Raw genomic sequence first — 24321 nt, forward strand, 5'->3', positions numbered from 1 at the left:
AGATGTATTTTATACATATACACTCAATGCTATTCATCTGTGCATGCACAGATGAATGTACATACAGTTACCTGGAGGTGTACATCTATACATATTATTCATTTACTCACAAAAATACTAAAGTGGACTTTATTCACAAACATATGCAAACTCACAAGAGCTGTTTCCATATGTGTGTGTGTGTGTGTGTGTGTATGGCTTTAGTATACATCTATATACATGTATACATAAAAGCAGACAGATTCTTCCAGTGGCTTTGCTGCTGAGGACTTTCAAAACCAACTTCTAATCAACAAGCTCTAAACTTCTGAACACAAAAATTTTCTACCTGGCAACTCTCAACCCTAAATCCACCTTGAAATGACCCAATCCTCAATGGGAGAAGTGAGGCAGATCAGCGGGGCCAGACGTGAGGAAGGAAATACTGCTGGGAACAAGCATGACCCTCTTCTGGGTACCACCATGGCAGCATGAGCAAAGCTGCAGTCTGTCAAACTCACCATCTGTGCCCTTTGATACAAGCCAGATACTCACTGGGAAAGCATTCTTTAAAATCATCTAGTTCATCCTGGGTCTCACTTTTTCCAACCTGCTCTTTAGCAGAAACAGCACAAACATTGGAAAGAGCACTGAATTGGAACTTAAGATACCAGCCCTGTCAATAATTCAGCCACATTATTTTGAAAGGCCTTTTTGGCTTTAATGTCTGGAAAAATAGGAAGGAGCTAGAAGTGATATATATTAAGGATATCTCTTTTTTTATTATTAAAAATTTTTGTTGAGGTAATGTTGATTTAAAATACTGTATGTTTTGGTTACAGGACCACATCTCTTCAAAAGTGTGTTATCACTCTATGCCCACCAACAAAACGCCCATATTCCAATGGGTCCCTTTCCTCCTACAGCTCTACCCCTTCTCTCCTCTGGTAGCCTTAGTTGTGCAGTTAAATTTCAAAGGTTTGTTCTGGCTTAGTTTTGTTTGTTCTTTTGTCTTGTTACTCTGTATTCTACATATGAGTGAAATCTGGTATTTGTCTTTCTCTTTTTGACTTATTTCATTTATTTAGCATAATCCCCAACAGTTCCATCTATGTAGTTGCAAATGGTAAGGTTCACCTTTTTTATAGCTGAGTAGCAGTCCACTGTATATATCTAGCAAATCTTTTTAATCTACTCATCTGTAGTTGTGTACTCAGGTCATTTCCATACTTTGATTATTGTAAATAGTGTTGCAATGAACATAGGGGTGTATATACACCTTGAAATTTGTGTTTTTGTATTCTTCAGGTAGGGAAACTGCTAGATCATATGGTAGATCTATTTTTAATGTGTTGAGAAGCTACCACACTGGTGTTTTTTTTTTTTTTACCACACTGATTTTAAGGATACTTCTTATTCTAACATTCTAAGATACTACATATGAGGCAAATTCCCAGAAATGTAAGTCTTCTCATAACTTATCCAGGAAAAGATAAATCTTTCTGCTGTGGAAGGAGGTCCTCTAAATAGTTACTAAAGGCAAGTCATAAATTCAAAAGGTGTTGGTCTAGGCATTAGGAGATCTGGATTTTAAAAACCCCAATTTTGCTATTAAAAATACACTGAAAAACATAATCCCTTACACACAGAGTACATCTAATGAACACTTATTATTACTGGAATGTTTTTCATTCTACTGATAAACACTAATTTATTGAGAAAGAAATTAGGCTTGTCTACTTATAACATAAACATTAATGTTATTAGATAACTTCTTGATGTTAAAAATGAAGATAATGACATTTTCTTGGTGTTATTCTATAATCTAGACATAACTGTCACATCAATGAGCTCATTCATGCCTCACTAAAGCCTTGTGAAACAGGAATTGTTATGCACATTTTGAGACTCTAAGAAATGAAGTGACTGTTAGAATCTAATGACTTTCAAAATCTAGATCTTCTAGTACAAAGTCTATGTTTTTTTAATCATAATATTCTACTTTTTAAAAGCATGCCGTTTCAGAGCACAGACTCAAGCTTGATGCAAAAATTCTATCTCAGCAAAAGTGCCGTCTTCACTCTTTCCAATACCTTCTTTCCTTACCCCACAGCAGTCTGCATGTGGAACTTTTCCACCATATAAAAACTCTTCGCTAGACTGCCCATACCTGTAAAGCTCATGTACTTCTGGCTATTGGAAGTCTTCTTTGAGTTATAAAATTCCAATACATCCAGTACAGCTTGCGGGTTTTTCTTCTGCTCTGACTTAGTGATATTTGATGTTTGAAGCAAGCGAGCCCACTGCTCTGGCATCCCCTGTAAGAGAGACAGGCAAGGCTGTAAGAAAGTCACAGTCACAGAGAGGAGGCTGAGGGAAAATCAGATGGGATACATACTAGCAGATAAAGACAGTTATTCCTTTCTCTCTGTACCCTCGGAGCACTACACAAGCCTCTCCTACATACCTATCTCATTGTATTAGCCATTTTTTTGAGCTGTCTGCTCCTTCACCAGACTATTTCTTTCTCCTTTAGTGCAGGACCCACATCTGATTTATCTTTGTATCATTACTGCCCAGCACAGAGCCTGCTGCTACGAGGCTACTTAAAAGAGGTCTATTTAAGGAATGGAGACTCAGAGTCTTCCCTACTACATTGTAGAAATAAAGAAAGTGTCCCTCTCATAGATATAAGAACGTAATAATGAGTGTCTCAGGCAAAGACAGAGGCATCAGGAAGATTACAAAGGACTGAATATAATGGTGCATAGATAGAAACCCAGGACTTACCGTAAACTCCCCTGTGACAGCATCAAAACCAACATGAATTGTGTGCTCAAAATCTGAAGGAAGAGATATCTCTGGTCGTTCTTTCTCCTTCTTTTTATTTGCTGCAAGAGAAATGGAAAAGGAAATTAAAAAAGGTCATTATTATGCTTTTAGACTCAGTTCTTTACTGAACTGTACGTTCTTTTAGAGGCCAAGGACTACCTACTTCACATACATATTTACACAATCCTACATGGGGCCTAGATTGGAGTAGATGCTCAATACACGATTAAAGTCTTGTAGTCTATTGACCTTAAGAGAGGAGCAGAAAGAACACTCATCAGAGTTAACGGTCCTGGTTCTACAACTAATAAATAAACCAGTTGGTGCAAGACAAATCACTCCCTTTTTCTGAATTCTGTCTTCTCCATCTGTTAAAAGAGATCCCCTGTTAAAAGTAGAGGGTCTTGGGCCTCCCTGGTAGTGCACGGGGTTAAGCACCGCACCATGAAGCAACCCACAGCCTCTGCTGCATGAGTTCAATCCCTGGCCGGCCAGCGAGCAACCCACATGGTGCGGTAGACCTCTCCTGACTGCCTGCTTCTCCCCTCAGCAGTGTACTCACAATCTGCCTGTTCTGTTCCCCACTCTGTCTCTGGTGAATCCTCTCACCCCCTGCATGTCTGGCCTGTACCCCAATTCTTGTATGCATAAATAAATCTTTAAAAATTTTTTTTTAATTTTAGAAAAACTAGAGGGTCTTTAAAGACCCTTCCAGTTCTGAGAACGTATAGAACAACCCCCCCAACCCCCTCTTAACCCTTGGTTACAGGCTGCTTTAACATTCTCTAAATTAATGAATTTTGGAGTAGGAAGTGGTTTTAATAATATGAACTGCTAATATTTTATCAAGTGCTTTCCAGGCAATGATTCAAGTTCTTTACACGTATTTATTCATGTTAGCCTCACAACAACCCTATCGGTTAGATACTATTATACATATTTTGCAAATAAATTGAAGGAAAGATTAAGTGATAGTTAATTATTGGCAGCACTCACTCAAACCTAGACAGTCTGGGCCCACAGCCTAATCTCTAAACCACTATGCTATGATTTAAAGTCCAAATACTTACAGTCATCCCTCTCTCATCAGGGATCTTGCATAAAGTAGTTCACTAAGGTCCTGCTGACTTGGCAGGAAAAGCTTCAATAGTTAAGGAGTTATAATGTTGAAATATACCTGTTAGTGGCTGAAATGTGTCCTCCACAAAATTCCTATGTCCTAACTCCCAGTACCTTAAAATGTGAACTTATTTGGAAATAGGATTGTTGCAGAAATAATCAGTTAAGTTGTGATCACCAGAGTAGGTTGGGCTCCTAGTCCAGTTAGATTGGTATCCTTATAAAAAGGGTAAATTTGGAGTTAGATGCATGTAAGAACACATTACTCAGATCAAGGCAGTAGAGTAATGTTTGCCAGCAAACAATCTTCTTCCTAGAAGTTAGGGAAGTAGCATAGAACAGATTTTTCCTCGCAGCCCTCAGAAAGAACCAACCCTGCCAACACCTTACTTGGACTTCTAGCTGCCAGAACTGAAACAATAAACTGTTGCTTAAGCTATCTGGTTTGTGGTACTTTTTATTTATACCAGTTCTAGCAAACTAATATAGCCCTCTTTCAACTAATGAGTTTCAGGATCTTGGTAACAGCCAGACCTCAGCAGGCATCTGCAAATGTATCAGCTGAAACACACTTAAATACTTCCCAGGGCTCAGAGGCTCTTTCTTCCTAGACAGGGAGCAAGATTTGAAGTATCTGCAGAAACACTCCTTCTTCCTCCAGCCAGGTCTCCTCTTTCAATGTCCTAGGGAGCAGGTGAGGGCCATTTGGTCTAAAATCCCAGGGATCTCCCACACAAAGGCTGGGGTAAATGGATTCAGAGGCTAACTACAAAAACTACCATTAATTGAGCTCTATGTGCCAAGCATATGTTAAAATTTTAGTATGAGTTATTTTATTCACTACTCACAGAAACCTAGAAAACACATATCCATATCCCTTTTTTATAGGTTAGGAAAGTATTTAAAAATTATTTTTAATACTTTGTTGATCATTCCTGAGTTTTCTTTTTTTTTTTTTTTTTTATAAATTTTATTGTTATATTCCCCATACAGTTGCAGCCCCCCCATTCTGACCCCAATCCCTCCCCTCCCGCCCCCGCCCCCCTAAAAGTGTCTCTGGTTCATAGTTTTTTGTTGATTTTGATTTTCACTTTCTTATAGTTATTCATTTTCCTGGTCCCTTATTTAAGTTTTCTAGATTCCTGCTATGAGTGAGACCATCCGGTATTTTTCTTTTTCTTTTTGGCTTATTTCGCTGAGCATGATCCCTTCCAGCGCCATCCATGTTGCTGCAAATTGCATGTGTTTATCTTTTTTGAATGCTGAGTAATATTCCATGGTATATATGTACCACATCTTCTTGATCCAGTCATCTATTTTTGGGCATTTGGGTTGTTTCCAAAGCTTAGCTATTGTAAACAGTGCTGCTATAAACATAGGGGTGCAGGTGTTCTTTGGAATTGATGTTTCTGTGTCCTTTGGGTAAATACCTAGGAGTGGAATTGCTGGATCATATGGAAGCTCTATGTTTAGTAGGTCCAGAAATCTCCACACAGCTCTCCACAGTGGTTGGACCAGTTTGCACTCCCACCAACAGTGCAGAAGAGTTCCTTTTTCTCCACACCCTCGCCAGCATTTGTTGTTGCTAGTTTTTTTAATATGTGCCATTCTCACTGGTGTAAGATGGTATCTCATGGTAGTTTTGATTTGCATTTCCCTGATGGCAAGTGATGTTGAACATTTTTTCATATGCCTGTTGGCCATTTGCATTTCCTCTTCAGAGAAGTTTCTTTTTAGCTCTTCTGCCCATTTTTTGACTGGATTATTTTCTTTGTTGTTGCTGAGTCTCATCAGCTCTTTGCAGATTTTTGTGATCAGTCCTTTATCATTAGTGTTGGGTGCAAAAATGTTCTCCCAGTTGGTGGGGTTTCTCTTTGTTTTTGTTATTGTCTCTTTTGCTGTGCAGAAGCTCTTTAATTTGATGTAGTCCCAGCTGTTTATCTTTGCCTTCACTCTCACTGCTTTGGGTGATGTGTCTGTAAAGATGTCTTTGATGTGCAGATCATGTAGTGTTTTGCCTATATTTCCTTCTATATATTTTATGGTTTCAGGTCTTATGTCTAGTTCTTTAATCCATTTTGAGTTGATTTTTGTGTATGGTGTGAGGTAGTGGTCAAGCTTCATTCTTTTGCATGTAGCGACCCAGTTTTCCCAGCACCATTTATTGAACAAACTTTCTTTGCTCCAATGCATAGTCTTTGCTCCTTTGTCAAAGATTAGTTGACCATAAATCTGTGGATTTATTTCTGGATTTTCTATTCGATTCCATTGGTCTGTATGTCTGTTCTTGTTCCAATACCATGCAGTTTTGATGATTATGGCTTTGTAGTATAGTTTGAAGTCTGGGAGTGTAATGCCTCCATTCCCTTCTTTTTTTTTCAGGAGAGCTTTGGCTATTCGGGGTTTTTTGTGATTCCATATGAATTTCATCAATAATTGTTCTATTTCTTTGAAGAATGACATTGAAATTTTGATTGGAATAGCATTGAATCTGTATATTGCTTTTGGAAGGATGGCCATTTTAATAATGTTTATTCTTCCAATCCACGACATTCCTGAGTTTTCAGTGGTAATTTTTTCCTGAGTATTAGACTGCTCATCCAGGCAAACTAGTAATACCTTGTAGGACTATGAGGTGAGGCCAAAATATCTCTTCTTCATGGTAAATCAACAAGGAAAGCTGAGGAACCTGCAGTCCCTGGTTATCCCCACTGCCTATCTCTTGAGGAAACCACAAGTTTTCTCTTTGTAATATCCTTGCAGTTGTTATTCTCCACATTATCATGGCACAAAATCACTCGCTCCAGGACAAGCTCCACAGACATTTTCCTTCCTAAAAATGCCTAGGATCATGCATGCACAAGCAGGACTCAGGGTCAGAGATTGGAAACCCAAAATTCATTTCTAAAAGAATTCAGTGAGCAGTAGCTGAGAACTTGGCTGGAGTCAAGACTGGGACTAAATGCCAGGTTTTCTGAAACTATCCTTAAAGATCAGATTAAAAGTAAGGCTGAAGCCCATGGGCTACAATAAGGCTTTTAAATCCATAGATAACAGCAGAGAGAACTGGACTTCACTTAAATGATCTCCTTTTTCTATAAAATGATTGTCTTTCCAAGTTAACATGTTTGAACCTCACTAACACCCTGAATAGTAATATTTTATAACAATAATCACCTTCATTGGTATCATATTCTAGTATTTACAAAGTATTTTCACATATATTAGTTCACTGGAGCCACGAAACTACTATGTGACAAGCAGGGCAGTGACAACATCTGTAACCCAGTCCTCTTCAGTCCTATTGGCAAAAGAAATTCTGAAGTCCTAATGCCTCCACAGACGTAGAATAAATAGGTAAAATGCAGCAAAATGGAGGAGGAGGAGAGAGTAAGAAGGTCTAGAGTCTAGACCAGTTTTGCCTGTACCATACCATACATGTTCTCAGCTTTCCCATCTGAACAATGGGGAGAATGGACCAAATGATCTTCAGGGTGTTTCCAGCTATTCTATGAGTCTATGAAAACAGAAAGATGAGCACTCACAAAGTCCTGCAGCTATATTTCTTCCTGACACTGTATCCCAGTTTTTAACAGGAACTTCATATACATCATCCCATATAATCATCACAATCCTGACAGGCAACTTTCACTTGTAGGTTAGAAACTTGAAGTATGAACTTGCTTCTTCATCAACATATGGCATTATCACTTTTGGATTTTGGCCATTCCAAAAGATGCATAGTGGTATTTCATTGCTGCCTAAATGCCAATTGCTAAGGCTTAAGTTCTTTATGCACTTGGCAATTTCCCTTCCAGAAGCAGCTGCTTTGAGAAGGGGAAGGTTAAGGGTTTAGCAGGGTCCAGACTAAGCAGTCATTTATGATATAGTTCATCTGTCCTACTCACAGCTTGAATGTATGGGAGATGTTGCAGAGCTTTGGAATTCCTCTATTCTAAATTTCCTCTAATGTAATCACTTAAAAGATTGCAAGAAGAACATATATGTTTTATTATGTTTTTATATATTATTTCTAATACATATTATTACATATGCCATCACATGCAGGGAATGTCACATACAAAAGGAACTTTAGTAATAGAGATGCAGAAAGAAGGGTTCAAAGGATGAGTAGTACATACAGAGTGCCAAGGAAATTAATTCACCTAACAGAAACATACAGGGTAATGCTGAAGTGGGCTCTGTTTCCATAGGTCCCGTGACCCTATAAACACCTACCAAAAACACACCTCCAAGTTTTTACTAACTTTCTTTTCTGTGCTTAGAATGCCCTGCCTGTCAAACTCTCAGCCATATTTTAAAGATTGGTTCAAGTCCCACTTCTTCCAAGAAGGGCTTTCTGACCTCCCTCCGTGAATTCCAAAGGCACTGAGTCTGCAACACCACCATGCCTTTAGTCATCTCCTGTTTTGTATGACTTCTTGCTGGTTTTAACACTTAACCTCCTTATCTAAAATGTAAGTTTCTTGAAGACCAAAATCACAGCTTATAATTATGATCATTATACTTCCAAAGTCCAAGTAGAACCCAACACAGAGCTTACTCACTTCAAAACACCCCAGAAAATATTAGGAAGGGATCTTAGAGACCATATCATTCTATTCCCTGAGTAAAGAGGCCCTGAGAAGAAAATTGTCTTGTCCTGTGTCATAGAGCACATGGGGGTAAGACTCAGTTCCCCTGATCAAGTCTTACTTTTCATGATATCCCCTGATCCCTAACTGGAAGATTGAACTAACTGGAAGAAACTACTGCCAGTTTATAACTATTTAACATAGACCACACTTGAGTTATATACAAGAGGAGGAAAGGCTTGGCTAAAGTCGGAAATGAGAGAAGTATGGAGGAAAGGGAAATCTAGCTACCAGAATTTACCCTGCATGCTGTTCAATTTAGAATGAGAACCGACCTAGGGCTATCTCGGGGTTCCTGAGACAAGAAAGCAGAAACTGAAGAAGCCATGCAGTCGAGAGTTACTTGGCACTTAGAGAATTCCACAGTCTTTCAAAGCCCTTTCATGATAACTGTCTAGCTGGCTACTCACAACAACCCTAGGGACAAGATAGCACATGGGTTATCCCTATTTTACAGCGGATAAGTCTGATACCAGAGAATTAAAAGAAATCTGTCCCAGACTAGGATTCAGCAGAAGATGGATTCGATATTATCTTGGCCATCAACTCACTTTGTGATGCTGGGAAAGTCACTCTCTTTCTCTCTCTGAGTTTCAAGTCTTCAACCTGCAAATTAGGCCAATGATCCATGCTGAGAGCGCAGGGGAAGGTGAGTAATAAATCACCTTTTTTGGAGAAGAAAGTACCTGAAAGAACTCCTGAAAGATAAACAGGAGTTGGCCATGCAGAGATAGGTAAGAACTTTCCAGAAAGAAACAGAGTTAACAAAGGCCCAGAGGAGTAAACAGTGACTTGTCTCCTTTCCACCTGCCCAGCAAGTCAAACAAATCTCATAAACCCTTACTAGGGATGTAATCTGAGCTTGGGACTAAAAGAAAATATAATGTAGAAAATAAACAAACTCAGGATCATGGTAGTCTTATAACTCAAGGCCACAAACATCAGGCTTCTTGGCACTATTGCTGCTGCTAACAAAAATGTGTATAGAGACTACAACTATGAGTCCAGAGGAATCATCAAAGCTTGTGTTTACATACAAATTTGTAAATGATTGTCATAGCAGCATTATTTAAAACAGACAAAAAGCAAAAACCCAACTCACCCAAAGATAAATGAAATGTGGATATCCATATAATGAAATGTTAATTAATCATAAATTAACTTATGCTACAACCTTAAAGACATAAAAGGCCACATAAAGATTCCACTTATATACAATGTCCAGAAAAGGAAAATCCATAAGCAGAAAGTACATGAGTGGTTGCCAGGGGGCTGGAGAAAAAGGGAATGTGGAATACTACTGCAGTTACAGGGTTTGGGTGGTGGTGTATTTTTTTTTTTTTGAGGTTGATGAAGTATACTAAAATAATGTAATTGTGATTGTACAATCTTCTAAATCTACTAAAACTAGTGAATTGTAGTCCCTGAGATGGTAGACTGTATTTGAGTTATATCTCAATTTAAAATAAGTTAAATGTAATTTACCATATTAACAAGAATAAAAAAGAGCATGTATATAATCAATGCAGAAAAATTAGATTTTCAATTATGATTAAAACTTCTTAGCAAACTCAGATTACAAGTAAATTTAGTTAATCTAGTAAAAGCTAATTACAAAAAACATTTGCAAAAACAACATACTCAATAGTGAAATGTTGATAGTTTTTCCTCTGAGATTAGAATTAAGAGTGCCCTACTATGATGTCTACTCATAATACTTGAGGTGTTTAGCCAGTGCAATCAGGAAAGAAAAATAAGTAAAAGGAGAAGAATTGAAAAGGAAGAAACAAGTCTGTCACACACAATTTACAGATTATATAATCATGTACATGAACACAGAAAACTTAAAAGTCTTCATTCCTTAAAGAGTTTTTTAAAAGAAAAGATCATAGCTAGAACAATTAGGCAAAAGAAAGATATATAATATGCAAATTGTAAATGAAGTAAAACTATCACAATTTTCAAAAGACATAATACACACAGAAAACCTTAGGGACTCCACTAAAAAAATTATTAGAAACAATAAATCATAGAATAAAGTGACAGACTACAAAGTCAATATCCACAAGTCTATTGCACTCTTATATGCAAATAATGAACTGAAAGAGAACAAAATCAAGAAAACAATCCCATTTACAATAACATCAAAAAGTATTAAGTTCCTAGAAATAAACTTTAAAAGGAGGTAAAGACATGAATGAAAACTATAAGACATTGCTAAAATAGAAGACACAAAGAAATGAATAGATATTCCAAGTTCATTGACTGAAAGATTTAACAGTTAAAATGTCAATCTTACCCAAAGCAGTACATAGATTCAATGCAACACCTATCAAAGTTTTAATGGAATTCTTCAAAGAAATGAGCAAATATTACTGATTTTTATGTGGAACCACAAAAGACCCTGAAAAGCCAAAGCAAGCTTGACAAAAAAAAAAAGGAAGGAGAGTATCATACTCCCAGGTTTCAAAATATGCTCAATAATAATAAAAATAATAACAATAATAATAATAATAACAATATGGCATTGGGATAAAAACACTATGGGGCAGGCGGGGAGAGGAAGGATGAAGGTCAGAACAAGGGGGGGTGCAATTGTATGGGGGAACATAATCAAAATGAAAATGCATACATTGTGCAAAAATGAAAAATGATGCAAGAATTATATAAAATAAAATATTTTAAAAATAAATAAATAATAAAAATTAAACTATTAAACTTAAAAAAAAATAGGCACACAGAACAATGAAATAGAATTGAGAGTCCAGAAATAAACCCACACTTATATGGATGGTTAATCTATGACAGAGGAGCTAAGAGTTTACAACGGAGAAAGGAAAGTCTTTTCAACACATGGGGGGAAACTGGACAGTCACATACATAAAAATGAGACTAGACCACTCCCTCACACTATCCCCCAAAATTAACTTAAAATGAATTAAAGACTTGGACATAAGACTAGAAATCATAAAATACATAGAAGAAAACACAGGCAAAGCATGCCAAAACCCTGGATTCAGGGTACTCAAGTCCAAGAGCGAGGAAGACAAAGGTAAACAAAAACAAATGGGACTACAACAAATTACAAAGTTTCTGTATGGCAAAAGAAGCTATCATTAAATGAAAAGACATCCTACCAAATGGGAGAAATTATTTGTATATTATACATCTTACAGGGGTTAACACCCAAGATTTAGAAAGCACTCATACAACCCAACAAAAAGAAAACAGAAAACACTATCAAAAAGTAGGATAAGAGTTAAATAAACACATCTCCAAAGAAGACATATAGATGGCCAACCAGCAGATGCAAACAATGTTTCCATCATTTATCATTAAAGAAATGCAAGTCAAAACCACAATTAGATACTTTATACCTGTGAGAATGGCCCGCATTGGAAAAACCAGAAACAACGAAAGTTGGTGAGGGTGTGAATAAAATGAACACTTGTCCACTCCTGGTGGGGTGTAGAAAATAATATGGAGGTTCCTCAAAATATAAAAAATAGATATACCTCATCCAGCAATTCCACTTCTTGGTATTTATCCAAAGAATGCAAAAACGCTAATTCAAGGGAATACATGCACCAACATGTTCACTGCAGCACTACTTACAATAGCTAAGTTATGGAAACAACCTAAGTGTCCAAGAACAGGTGAGTGGATACAGAAGATATATTTTATATATAGATGTATCATGTGTGTACACACACACACATACATACATACATTTACACACATATATAATGTAATACCATGCAGTTATTAAATAAATATGAACTTTGCCATTGCAAAAACATGTATAGAAGTGGAAGAATCATGCTAAGTAAAATAAGCCAGCAGGAGAAAAACAAATACCAGGTGATTTCACTCATATGTGGAATATAGTGAAATAAAACAAAGGAACAGAATGAAAACTAAATCAAGTCATGCCTAGAGATACAACTACAGAATTGAGGCCACTAGAGGGGATTGTTGGGGTGGGCAGCAAAAGGGGAGGAAGGCCAGTGGTCCGTGGTGGAGGATTATGGGTGCTTTGATGGTGAATGTGGTGTGGTAACATGTGAAGAAGTATGAATCTATTTCTATAAATCATATACTGTATTGCAAAACAATGTTACCTAAAAAACAAAATAAAACAAAAACAAACACAAACTCAAAAAACCCCAGAAAACATTAAAAAGGAAATAATAACTTTGACTACATTAAAATTCTATCAAAGATGTCATGCATCTATCAAAGACAAAATTGAGAGGATATTTGCAACACATAAAACTAACAAAAGACTTATATAGGTAAGAACTCCTGCAAAGCAGTAAGAAAAAATAATTGTGTGCAAGACTCAAACACTTCACAAAGAAGTACACCCAAAGGCCTACTAATATGAAAAGTTGTTCAACTCACTAAAGACTGACAATACTAAGTAGTGACAAAGAAAGTGGAGTAATTGCAGCTCTTAAGTACTGCTGGTAGGAATATAAATTGAACAATGGGGGCCTACCTGGTGGCGCAAACAGTTAAGACGCAACCTATGAAGCTGTCCACAGCCTCTGCAGCACGAGTTTGATCCCTGGCCAGGGAACAACCCCCATGGCAGAGCAGACCTCTCCTGTCTCGCCCGCTGCTCTCCTCAGCAGTGTACTTCGGTCAATCTGCCTGTTCTGCTCCCCACTCTGTCTCTCGTGAATCCTCTCACTCCCCTTACCTCTGGCCTGTACCCCAGCTCTTGCATGAATAAATAAATAAATCTTAAAAAAAATTAAATTGAACAATTGTGTGTTTAAACGTCAAACTTTTGGCATTCTCTACCAAAGTTTAATATAATCTCCATGATCCAAAAATTTCACAATGTATATGTGCACTAACCATGTGAACATATGTATAAAGGCATGTACAATAAAGGTCTGATAATACTACTCATAATTGTTTATTACTGAAATCAACCTTATATTGATCAATAGCATAATATATCTCTATAAAAAGAATTATTATATAGCTTTGAAAATTAGTCACAACTGTACATAAAAACACAGATATATCTTATAAACAAGGTTTATAGAATACACTGAATGACTCTATATATAGCAAGTTCAAAAGTAGGCAAATTCATGATGTCTACCTTTGGGAAGGGAGAATGTTGGTGCCTGCAAGGACAATGCAGGCAGTTTCTAGGGGGCTAGTTATATCCTAATTTTTGGTCATGCAGTGGCTACATGGATGTGGTGAATGTGATAATTCATTGAGTTGTAAACGTCTGAAATATGTATTTTTCTATATAATCAATTATGGCTCATGACCTACACATGATTTTACAGAAATTTAATCCAATTTATTTATTTTATAGGTGAAAAAGAAACTGAAGTGCAGAGAAGTTGCCCAAGATCACAATAAGTAAACAGGAATATTATAATAGGAATCAAACCTAAACAGAATATTTAAAAGTGCTACTTTCTTAGAAAATCTTGAACACATAGTTGATTACCAAGTCTAACTCCAAATATCCTGTGAACATCAAAGCTTACAATCCTATAGACAACAACTAGTTGATAATTAATGTCTCCTTGTGAACTAAGAGAACACAGAGGGAGAGAAGAAATTGTGGGGGGGGGGAGGGTGGAAGGAGGTTAGATTAATAACGAAATGAGAGTATCTGAGATTTAAAGTTTTAAGAGGCTTGGCTTTTTGGCCCCAGTTTCCAACACATTATTTGTTGAAAAGGTCCAGATCCATTTCCAAAGCCTAGAATCCTGCCTCTGACATTACAAGCTACTCTTGAGAACTTCTTGGGAAACTTGACTTTGGGTCTGTTTAGTCTCAGTGTACAAAATGATTTAATCTGGTCTTCCTACTAGCTCTATTTAAACCAACAGGAAATGCAGCCTCTATGTGGGGAGAGAACAGTACTTCATCCTAGCCCCATTCTTGAATTCTATGTTGGAGGAAACCTGAGAAGAGCTGTTATTTTGTAAATCTCATAATAACTCTTAAGTGTTAACCACAGATTCCAAAAGAAAACCGTGACTGCAAGCAGTAACAGCCACCAAAATTACTCTCAACTCTTAACAAGGCTGCAGTTTGCATAATGCTTTTCACATCTTTAGTTTTATAATCCCTTCAGCAAACTATATGAAATAAGTATTACATACCTATATACAAGTAAAATAACCAAAGTTAAAAAAGGTAGAGTCAAAGTCACAAAGTCAGAGATGGGCAGTGGCTGTGCTCCAACACCGCTTCTTGTATATGCACTAGGCCTTCCCCATATTGCAGACTAATGGGATATACCAGTGAGTGAAAGGATCGAAGTCATTAAATGAAAAGAACTAACCAAATCAGTTTTACAAATGCATTAGTCTAAGTATCTCTAAATATCTGTAAGATGGGAGCCATCAAACACTATATAGTGTCTGATGGTTTAGAAGTATGAAAGTCACAGCAAGAAGTCAAGAGAAAATGGCTCAAATTCAGACTCCATGTACTGCAAGTATGCAGCATATGACTCTGGGCAAGTCATTGACCCTCTGACCCCCTGAGGCTAGTGTTGTAGAGAGGACCTTGAAATCAGAACTCCAATCCTGAGTCCACCATTCCCCAACAAGATGATCTTGGGCAAGTTACTTAAACACTGTAAACCTCAGTTTACTGTCTACAAAGTGAATATTTATCTACCTGAAAGGCCTGGTGTGTTTCACAAACATCAAATATAACAGGTATTTGATAAATAGTAGTAAATAGTAGCTGGGTATTGTTATTGTTGTTATTAATTTGAAGATCAATGAAGGTAAAGAAAAATATGTGCTTTGTAAACTAAAGTTTTACAAAATGAGTCATTGTTAAATCAAAGAAAGTGTCAGAGTAAGATTTTCCAACCCACTCATAAAGTTAGAGAAACTGTGACTGAAAGAGAAAAAGAAAAACCCTAATTTCATGTAACTAGGAATCTCAGGCTTACAGAAATACAGGGTAAAAAGAAGTCTGCAACCCCATTGTAGCTTTAACCCTATCATTCATCTAGTCCATTTGGTTTTCTGATGCATGGGAAATGAGGCTAACTCTATAAAATTCCATGTTGCAGTACAGCCAACTATATTTCAGCACAAATCACCAGTCTTATTTATTTATTTTTTTAAAGATTTATTTTTAAGAAGCACCTCTCATTGGTTCAGCTGAGCAGTCTGAGCTCAAGGCAGTAAAAAAGCTCCAAACTTAAAGAGATAAACACTGACGTCGTCCAGTTTTAAAATTAACTTTGCTAAACTCTTCCCAAGGTCAACAAATTCCACTTGGGTTGTAGATATGCAGCCAGAAAAAGATTCCAAACTAAATGTTGCAGGACTTCATAGGATAAACCGAAGGCTCCAGATCCTAACCACTGGAACCAGGCTTTCCCACATGGAATTCTGCAACTCAGCACCATACATTACAAGCCCTCAATTACAGCTTCTTCCAATCATTTACACATTCCTCCAGGCGCACACTGAAGCCAGGCTGGAGGTCAACATTAGGTAATGCCCACTGACATTCCACCCCCTGCCAGCTCAAATCTCAACCGCTACTGCAATACCCAGAGAACTCTTCTTTCCAATCTCTCAAGTCTCTGTAGAGACCCAAAACTCCCCCTTGGAAATCCTGGCTCCAAAAGTCTGGGTAAACCCAGGCATCTGTATTTTTCAAAAGCACCATGAGTGAGTCATATGTATAAACTGGGTTGAAAAGAGTTAACGAGGACAGTACATTATGATATAACAGATATTTCAAGAAGACAGTTCCACACTCAACCTTGCCACTTTCCAGCTGAGAGACTTTGAGCAATTTACTTTTCTCTAAGTCTCAGCCTCCCTGTCTGAAAATGAGTTGTTGAACATATCACATAAAACAAGAAATGAGGTTTATTTCTACTAAAAACAAGCAAAATCCCTTACATTTATAGAGTATATTACAATTTAGAAAATGTCTTACTTCTTTCTGTCAAATAACAAAAGCCTACTAATGACATTGGGTGGATGGGAATTCTGATTATTCCCAGTTTACAAATGAGGATACTGAGACTAAAAAAATAGTTAAGAAGGGGGGGAGTCAGAGTTAATATATTAGAGGCAGGACTCAATCCAGGTTCTGTAAGTCCAGTACTTGGCCATTCCTGCATGTAGCTGATATAAATTCTCAACTACCCTGTAAAGGGCATACAACTTTTAATACTCCCAACACTGATGTGTATCCTGCTAAGGCTAAGTGAAGTACAAAGCAGGTTAACAAATGCTTTCTGGTTGAATGACAATATCAACAAGCACAAAATCAAATTGAAGAAAGGTGTCACAAAAGTAAAAATATCAGATTTATTTCATTTTAAGGGACACATTAATTGTAGCCATATGTCTTAAAACAAAATGGTGTGAAACCTATGTACTCAGAGCATGAATAGAAAATCTATAACTAAGCAATGAGAGAGAGATTACTAGATCATTTCACAAGAAACTACTTACTACTCCAAGCTTTCTACCTCTATGCAGTTTTGATCTTGAGGTTATGAGATTTATTTTTAGACCAAATTTGGCCTGGATTACTCAGGTAGAATTTCCAGAAACAAATAATGGTTAAAATTTTACAAAGGCTTGCATCTTTTAACCTACATATACACACCTGATCCAACTTTATATCTCATTTATGCAATAAAAGGATTTCAAACCTGTGTGACTCTACGTTTGTATACTGGTTTGAATCTAATTTTCTAGATTAAGGCACTGATGTCCGCAGAGAACTGACCCAAAACAGGCAGTCAATTCATGGAGGAACCAAGATTAGCCCCCATGTATCCAGACCCCATATCCCCAAGTCAGTACATAAGATCATTTCTTCAGTTCCCAAAGAGGTCTGAAGGTTATGCCTCTATCTGCTGTTTCAAATAGGATTCTTCTCTTTATAAAAACAAAAGTTTTACTGAGATGTAATTCAAATACCACACAATTCACTCCTATAGTGCACAGCTCAGTAACTTTCAGTATATTCAGAGTTGGGCAACCATTCCTACAATCAATTTTGCAACATTTTCATCACCTCCAAAGAAATACATATCTCTTAGTCACCACCCCCTAAGTCCATCTGCCTCCCCCCATAGTTCTCAGCAACTATCACCTGCTTTTGTCTATGGATTTGTTTATTCTGGCCATAAAATGTGGTCCTTTGTGCCTGACTTCTCTCACTTATCATAATTTGTTTCAAGTTTCACCCATGTTGTAACATAAATCAGGACTTCATTTTTGTTATGAAGTGCTTTACAAGATATATTATTTGGAAAAAATATGTGTTATCTTTTGGTGACCTTTGAAGTACAAAAGTTTCTAATTTTGATGATGCCTACTAACAGGAATCTTATCTTCCCACTTGAGTAAGTAAGAAGAATTCCAACTTTTTAATTTTAAGACATTTTTACAACATGTAGAAACTTGGTCTGAAGGCCTATTTGTTTATAGAGATTAAGAATTATGGCTGAAAAAATTAAAAATAAATAAATCAGAGGATAAACAAATTGGCTGTATATGTGGGAAAAGGTTCCAGAGCAGGGTAATTCCACTCAGGTACAGCCCCTGTCTAAATAAATGAATTAACCGGAAAATCAAATTTAAGCAACTTACTCAAATATCTCTTCAATCAAGATCCCAAAGACTCACATTGAAAGTGAAGTGGAGGGAAAGGTAAACACACACAAATACACAAGCCTGAAGTTATAAATAAAAAGTCTCAATCATTCTCATTTCAGTTATTCCGTAATCATTTCTTATATGAAAAGTCAATGCCTATTAGACGTCTCTAGTCAAGACACTCAAAGTGTCTAAAATTAACTTTTTACCTCAACTGCAATGTATTTAATGTCATCATCTTTCTTGATCCTTACGGACTCGGCCAACTTATTCATCTTAGTGAATAAGTATTTCCTACTTGGTTAATGATATTATCTACTATCTTCCCTGATCTGGAGTTATACAGTTACGTTTTTCTGCAACAAAAGATATGTTTTTAAATGTGCCGTTGTGTTTATGACATGTGACCAATTGCTTCAGAATCTCAATTCTGGTTTTATCATGTAGTCGACTAGTTATGTTTCCCAACTTCAACAAGAATAGAAAGAAAGAGAACTACTATTTGAGTACCTTCATTGCTGAAGGTACTATATTAGGAACTATGTACAATCGTCATATAACAACATTTTGAGATATTATCCAAATTTTAGAGATAGGGAATCTCAATTGTTCCTTAGAGACATAGGAAACTAACGATCAAAGGAGTTAACTGAGATGCCTAAGTCAGAGATCTGGTAAGTCATGATTTGAACCAGTGCCACCTAAAGCAGTAACTCACAATAACTATTTGCTCTCTACCATTTGCTATGCCATAAGAACAAAAAGTATGCCATAGGAACAAAGCCCTACAAGCATACCTGAGAAATTTACTTCAGATCAATGGTCCTTGAAATTAAGACGGCAAGGGAGTGTCAAACAAAAGTCATCTACTCAAGGTGGATGTACAAAGTATTCACTACCTTGTCCATAAGAATCTCAGTGACTTTATCAGACACACTTAAAATCCTGATTATTCTTCAAGAAGTTTTATCAGTATTCCAAACAGGCTGCATTTCCATTAAGCAAAACAACAGAGAAGGTGTTCTAGACTGCGATCCCCCTCCCCCACCCCTCGGGGCAGGTGTTGACCACATGCAGTACACTGACAGTGGGCAAACTTCTGGATCTCAGACCTAGGGCCGAAGAGAGGAGGAATCTGCAGAGCCACAAATGCACGCCAGGGCTCTCCCCAGCACTTTTGCAACAATGACTAGACCCCCCACCTCCACCCTGCTGACATAGCAACTGCAAAAATAGGTCTCAGTATCTATAGAAGTTGGCAAGGGCCAAAAAAAATCAAATCAAATGAAAGCACAGTGTCACCTAATAGAAAGTGAAAGTAATTCAATTCTCTGTTACTGTTAGAGATATAAAAAAAAAAAAAAAGAACAGGAAAATTTAAAGACACAAAATGAGCAAACAAAAAAATTTTTTCTCACAGCAATTTGAGACCCCAAGGGACTATATCAGAAGGCAAGAACGAATGCTTTCCAGAATCTAACCACAAAGACAAAGAAGATTATAACTACCTATCTGAATGAAAAATACTTCATAATTAGTATTAAAAAGAAACTTAAAGAGCTAGAAGAAAACTCAAAGAGCAAATCAAAGAGACACAAGAGAACTCAGAAAAGAGACAACAAAACTTAGAAAAATAAATTAATGAGCTCAGAAATAAAACTGATGACCAGAAAGTTGAAATTAAAGCTTTATATGAGACTATAACAGAGATCCAGCATAGAAGGAACTCAATACATGAGATCCAGAGCTCTAGAGAAAGCTATGTAAACAGAATAGACCAAATGGAAGATCAGATGAATGACTTATGTAATGTACAATGGACTCGGGTTGAATAAGAAAGAGAAATAAGATCTTAAGAAAAAAATTAAAAAGCACAAGAACTATCAAATTACATTAGGAAAGGCAACATAAGGAAAATAGGTACTCAAGAAGGGGAAGAGAGAGAAGAAGGGAAAAGAGTTTATTCAAAGAAATATTAAAGGAAAACTTTTCAAACCAGGGAAAGAACTGAATATGTACAAATACATAGACACCTGGTTATCTAAGTCTAATGAGACTTAACACTAAAACATAATGCAGCTATCTAGATTTCAAGACAAATAAAGAATACTGAAGGCAGCTATTGAAGAAAAGAAGGTAACTTATAAAGGTACTCCCATCAGGCTGTCATCAGACTTCTCAGCAGAAACTCTACAGACCAGGAGAGAATGGAATGACATATTCACAACCCTCAAAGAAAAACAACTGCCAGCCATGAATACACAGTCCTACAAGACTTTCAAATATAGAGGAGAAAAAGGCCTTCCCAGGCAAATAAAGAGATGAATGAGTTTGCCAAGACTATACCTCTCCTACAAGAAATACTGAAATAAGATCTCCTATGTAAATTGAAGAGAAGCTATTGACCAAAAAAACAAAAAACAAACAAGAAAATAAATATAGAACCAGAAGCTAAAGACAAAATGATAGAACAAGCCCTCAAATATCAACAATAACCCTTAAAATTCATGAACTGAACTTACCAATCAAAAGACAGAGTGGATGGATGGATGAAAAAGCAAATCACAACTACATGGTATCTACAAAAGACTCGCATGGTAAAAAGACAAACATAGACTTAAAATCAAGGGATGAAAACTGGTATTCCAAGTCAGTGGAAAACTAGGAACTGCTGTATGTATAGCAGATAACACATTTCCAGCCAAAAAAAAAAAAATATAGCAAGAGACAAAGAATATTAGATAATAATAAAAGGATCAGTACATCAGGAAGAAATAATTATCAATATATATGCACCAAATAAAAATTTTAAAATAATTAAAAGCCATGGAATAAATTTAACCAAAGAAGTGAAAGACCTATTTACCGAAAATTTTAAAACACTCTTGACAGAAATAGAAGCAGGCAAAAAGAAATGGAAGTTAGCTCATGTTCATAGATTAGAAGCTAAAATGGCTATATTACCTAAAGGAATATACAGATTCAATGCAATCCCTCAAAACCCCAGTGATACTCTTCATAGAAACAGAACCAAAAAATGACATTTACTTGGAACAACAAAAGACCCTGAATAGCAAAAACACTCGATTAAAAAAAAAAATTGGCAGTATCCACACTCCCTTACTTCAAACTATACTACAAAATGAAGCCATTAAAACAGCTAGGTATTGAAATAAAAACCGAAACAAAGATCAGTGGAATAGAATTAAGATCCCCAAAATAAACCCACATGTCCTAGGAAGTTAGTTTATGTCAAAGGATCAAATAGCATACAATGGAGAAAGGAGTCTCCTTAAGAAATGGTGTTGGAAAAGCTGGACAGCTACATGCCAAAGAATGGAATCAGATCATTCTCTCATACTATATACAAAAGACTTGAATGTAAGATCTACAACCATAAAATGCATAGAAGAAAAAACATAGATGATACACAGTCTCAGAGATGTGTAATTGTGCTCAACTACAATGACAAGGGAAACAAAAGTACTCATCAAACTAAAAGGCTTCTATACAGCAAAAGAAAAGATGTATCAAAACAAAAAGACACCCTACCAAATGGGAGAAGATCTCTGCATGTGGTATATCCAACAAGGTGTTAATATTCAAAATATACAAAGAATTCATAAAACTTAACAGTTTTAAAAAAATTTTATATGGTTTTCTAAATTCCTGCTTTGAGTGAGACCATCTAGTATTTTTCTTTTTCTTTCTGGCTTATTTTGCTGAGCATGATCCCTTCCAGCTCCATCCACATTGCTGCAAATGGCATGAGTTTATCTTTTTTGATTGCTGAGTAATATTCCATTGTGTATATGTACCAAATCTTCTTGATCCAGTCATCTATATTTGGGCATTTAGATTGTTTCCATAGCTTAGCTATTGACCAGGGAAAAGACTAATTATTATAATAAAGTAAAAATCAAAATCAACAAGCAACTATAAACCAGAGACACACTATTGGGAGGGGGGAGGAAGGAGTAGGGTCAAAATAAGGGGGGTGGGAATTGTATGGGGAATATAACCAAGATGAAAATGCATACATTGTGCAAAAATGAAAAATGATGTAAAAAATGTATTAAATTAAATTAAATTAAAAAAATTACACGGGAAAGACAAAAATACAGATAGCCAATAGGCACATGAAAAGATATTCACACCTTATTATTAGAAAAATTTATATCAAACCAATGAGTTAACACCTCTTGCTTATGGCTATTATTCAAAAGACAAGAAACAAGAAGCATGGCAGAGGATGTGGAGACAGAATGTAAACTGATGTAGTCATTATGGAAAGCAGCACTGAAATTGCTGAAAAAATTAAAAATAGAAATTTCATGCAATGCACTTATCCCACTTCTGGGTATTTACCCAACAAAATACAAAAACACTAACTCAAAGAGATACATGCACCCCATGTTTATTTCAGCACTATTTATAAACAGCAAGAACTGGAAACAACCTAAGTACCCAGTAATTGATAATCAATAAAGGTGTAGTATTTTTACCTAATGGAATACTACTCAGCTATAAAAAAGAGGAAGCCTTGCTATGTACAACAGTATGGATGAATCTAGAGGGAATTATACTTAGTGAACAATACCAGAGAAAGATGAACACCAATAATTTCACTCATGTGGTACACAGAGAAAAACAGATGAACTAAATAAAACAAAAATAGACCAATGAGACAATGAGATAGATTAGTGTTACCAAAAGGGAAAGGGGAAGGAGGAAGGTAAATCAGGGAAAAAAGAGACAATGGTATGGTGAGGGACAGATTTGGACTTTTCATGGTGAACTTAATGTAGTATTTACACATGTAGATCTGTGGTTAACATCTGAAACTTATGTAATGTTATAATACAATGTTACTTCAATAAAAAAAAAATTTTAATTTTAAAAAGCATACAAGTGATGAGAAAGAAATGAAAATACTGTACTTTTATCTCCAGGCAAGATGGATCGGTAAAATCGGTCCTTCTTTTTCTTCTCCTCTGGGTTTGGGGGCAGAGGTTTGGAACCATGGTTTAGGGTTCCAGCATCTTTGCTGCCAGCGCCAATCATAGTGCTAGTGTTTCTCATGGGAGGGGCTGGGGGTTTATCTTGAATGTCGAGGCCGTTATTTGACATTGTCACCACCACCAGCAGCCACTGGAATCAGAAAGAAGAACATGATTCTTTTATTATTTTTGAGTAACACATGTTGAAATTTTTTAAAGGAATCCAAATTGTACCACTCTTCCTCTAAGGTCCAGTTTAAATCCTTCCATTCTCTGCACACCATGAAAACTGTTAGCTTATTGAATCAACGATACTCAACACATAATACCTACTCTATCCTAGGAACTGCTGAAAATGTACAAGGCTTGTGCTTTTCTCTGCAGTTCCACATCTAAGAAAACCACCATGATGAAGTTTAAGGCAGAAATTTGGCCCAGCTAAACAAAATTTGAATCCCAGTGGCATTTACTAGCTTTAGAGAAATTTCTTAACTAAGTGGGTTCTATTTATTCAATCACATGAAGATGAAATAAAACTGCTAACAGTATTCCACAGTGAGTTCTCTGCCATCCTCTAATTTTATAACTTTGGGAAAATCACTTTCTCTCTCTGAAAAGGGCTACATCACTATATCAAGGGTCAACAAAGCTGCCACTTTTACAAATTATTTCACTGGGACACAGTCACACCCGCTAATTTATATACTGTTTGTGGCTTCAGCCTATGGTGGAGTTCAGTAGTTGCAGCAGAGAAGGTTATGTCCATATATGTAAAATATTTACTATGTGTTCCTTTATAAGAAAAGTTTATAGACCCCATAGACTATACATCTCTTCACAGTGTCTCCTTCCTCTAAAATTTGGCCTTATTCTAAATATATAGTGGTGAATGTATTGTAGTAACAATCCTGTCCTCTATGTGTTGAATTTATATGCAATCTTCAGTGCTTGTAGGAAATAGAATAAAATCTCAAAGAAAGTGGGGGAAAGCCCCACCTCATGATACCAACAGTTTTAATGAGATAGATGTTATTATCTTAAATAAGTATCCACGAAAATGGATAGAAATTAATGTATTTAAACTTAATAAAGTTTCTC

At 36.4% G+C, this 24321-nt stretch overlaps 1 protein-coding gene across 6 annotated transcripts in view; it reads right to left on the reverse strand.

Moving 5' to 3' along the window:
* The window catches only part of PAK1 (p21 (RAC1) activated kinase 1), a 147129-nt gene that overhangs the window by 38501 nt on the left and 84307 nt on the right, over positions 1-24321 (reverse strand). For all 6 annotated transcript variants that reach the window (XM_037523023.2, XM_037523025.2, XM_037523024.2 and 3 more), the window contains exons 2-4: positions 23164-23374; positions 2770-2870; positions 2150-2297 (exon numbers count right to left, since the gene is read on the reverse strand). In XM_037523023.2, the coding sequence (XP_037378920.1) occupies positions 2150-2297; positions 2770-2870; positions 23164-23353 (439 nt within the window). In that variant the 5' untranslated portion in view covers positions 23354-23374. The remainder of the gene's footprint in view (positions 1-2149; positions 2298-2769; positions 2871-23163; positions 23375-24321) is intronic.

This window comes from Talpa occidentalis, unplaced genomic scaffold (assembly GCF_014898055.3).
Source record: "Talpa occidentalis isolate TD23 unplaced genomic scaffold, MPIMG_talOcc4v2.1 talOcc4.3, whole genome shotgun sequence".
In the NCBI taxonomy this organism is placed as follows: Eukaryota; Metazoa; Chordata; class Mammalia; order Eulipotyphla; family Talpidae; genus Talpa; species Talpa occidentalis.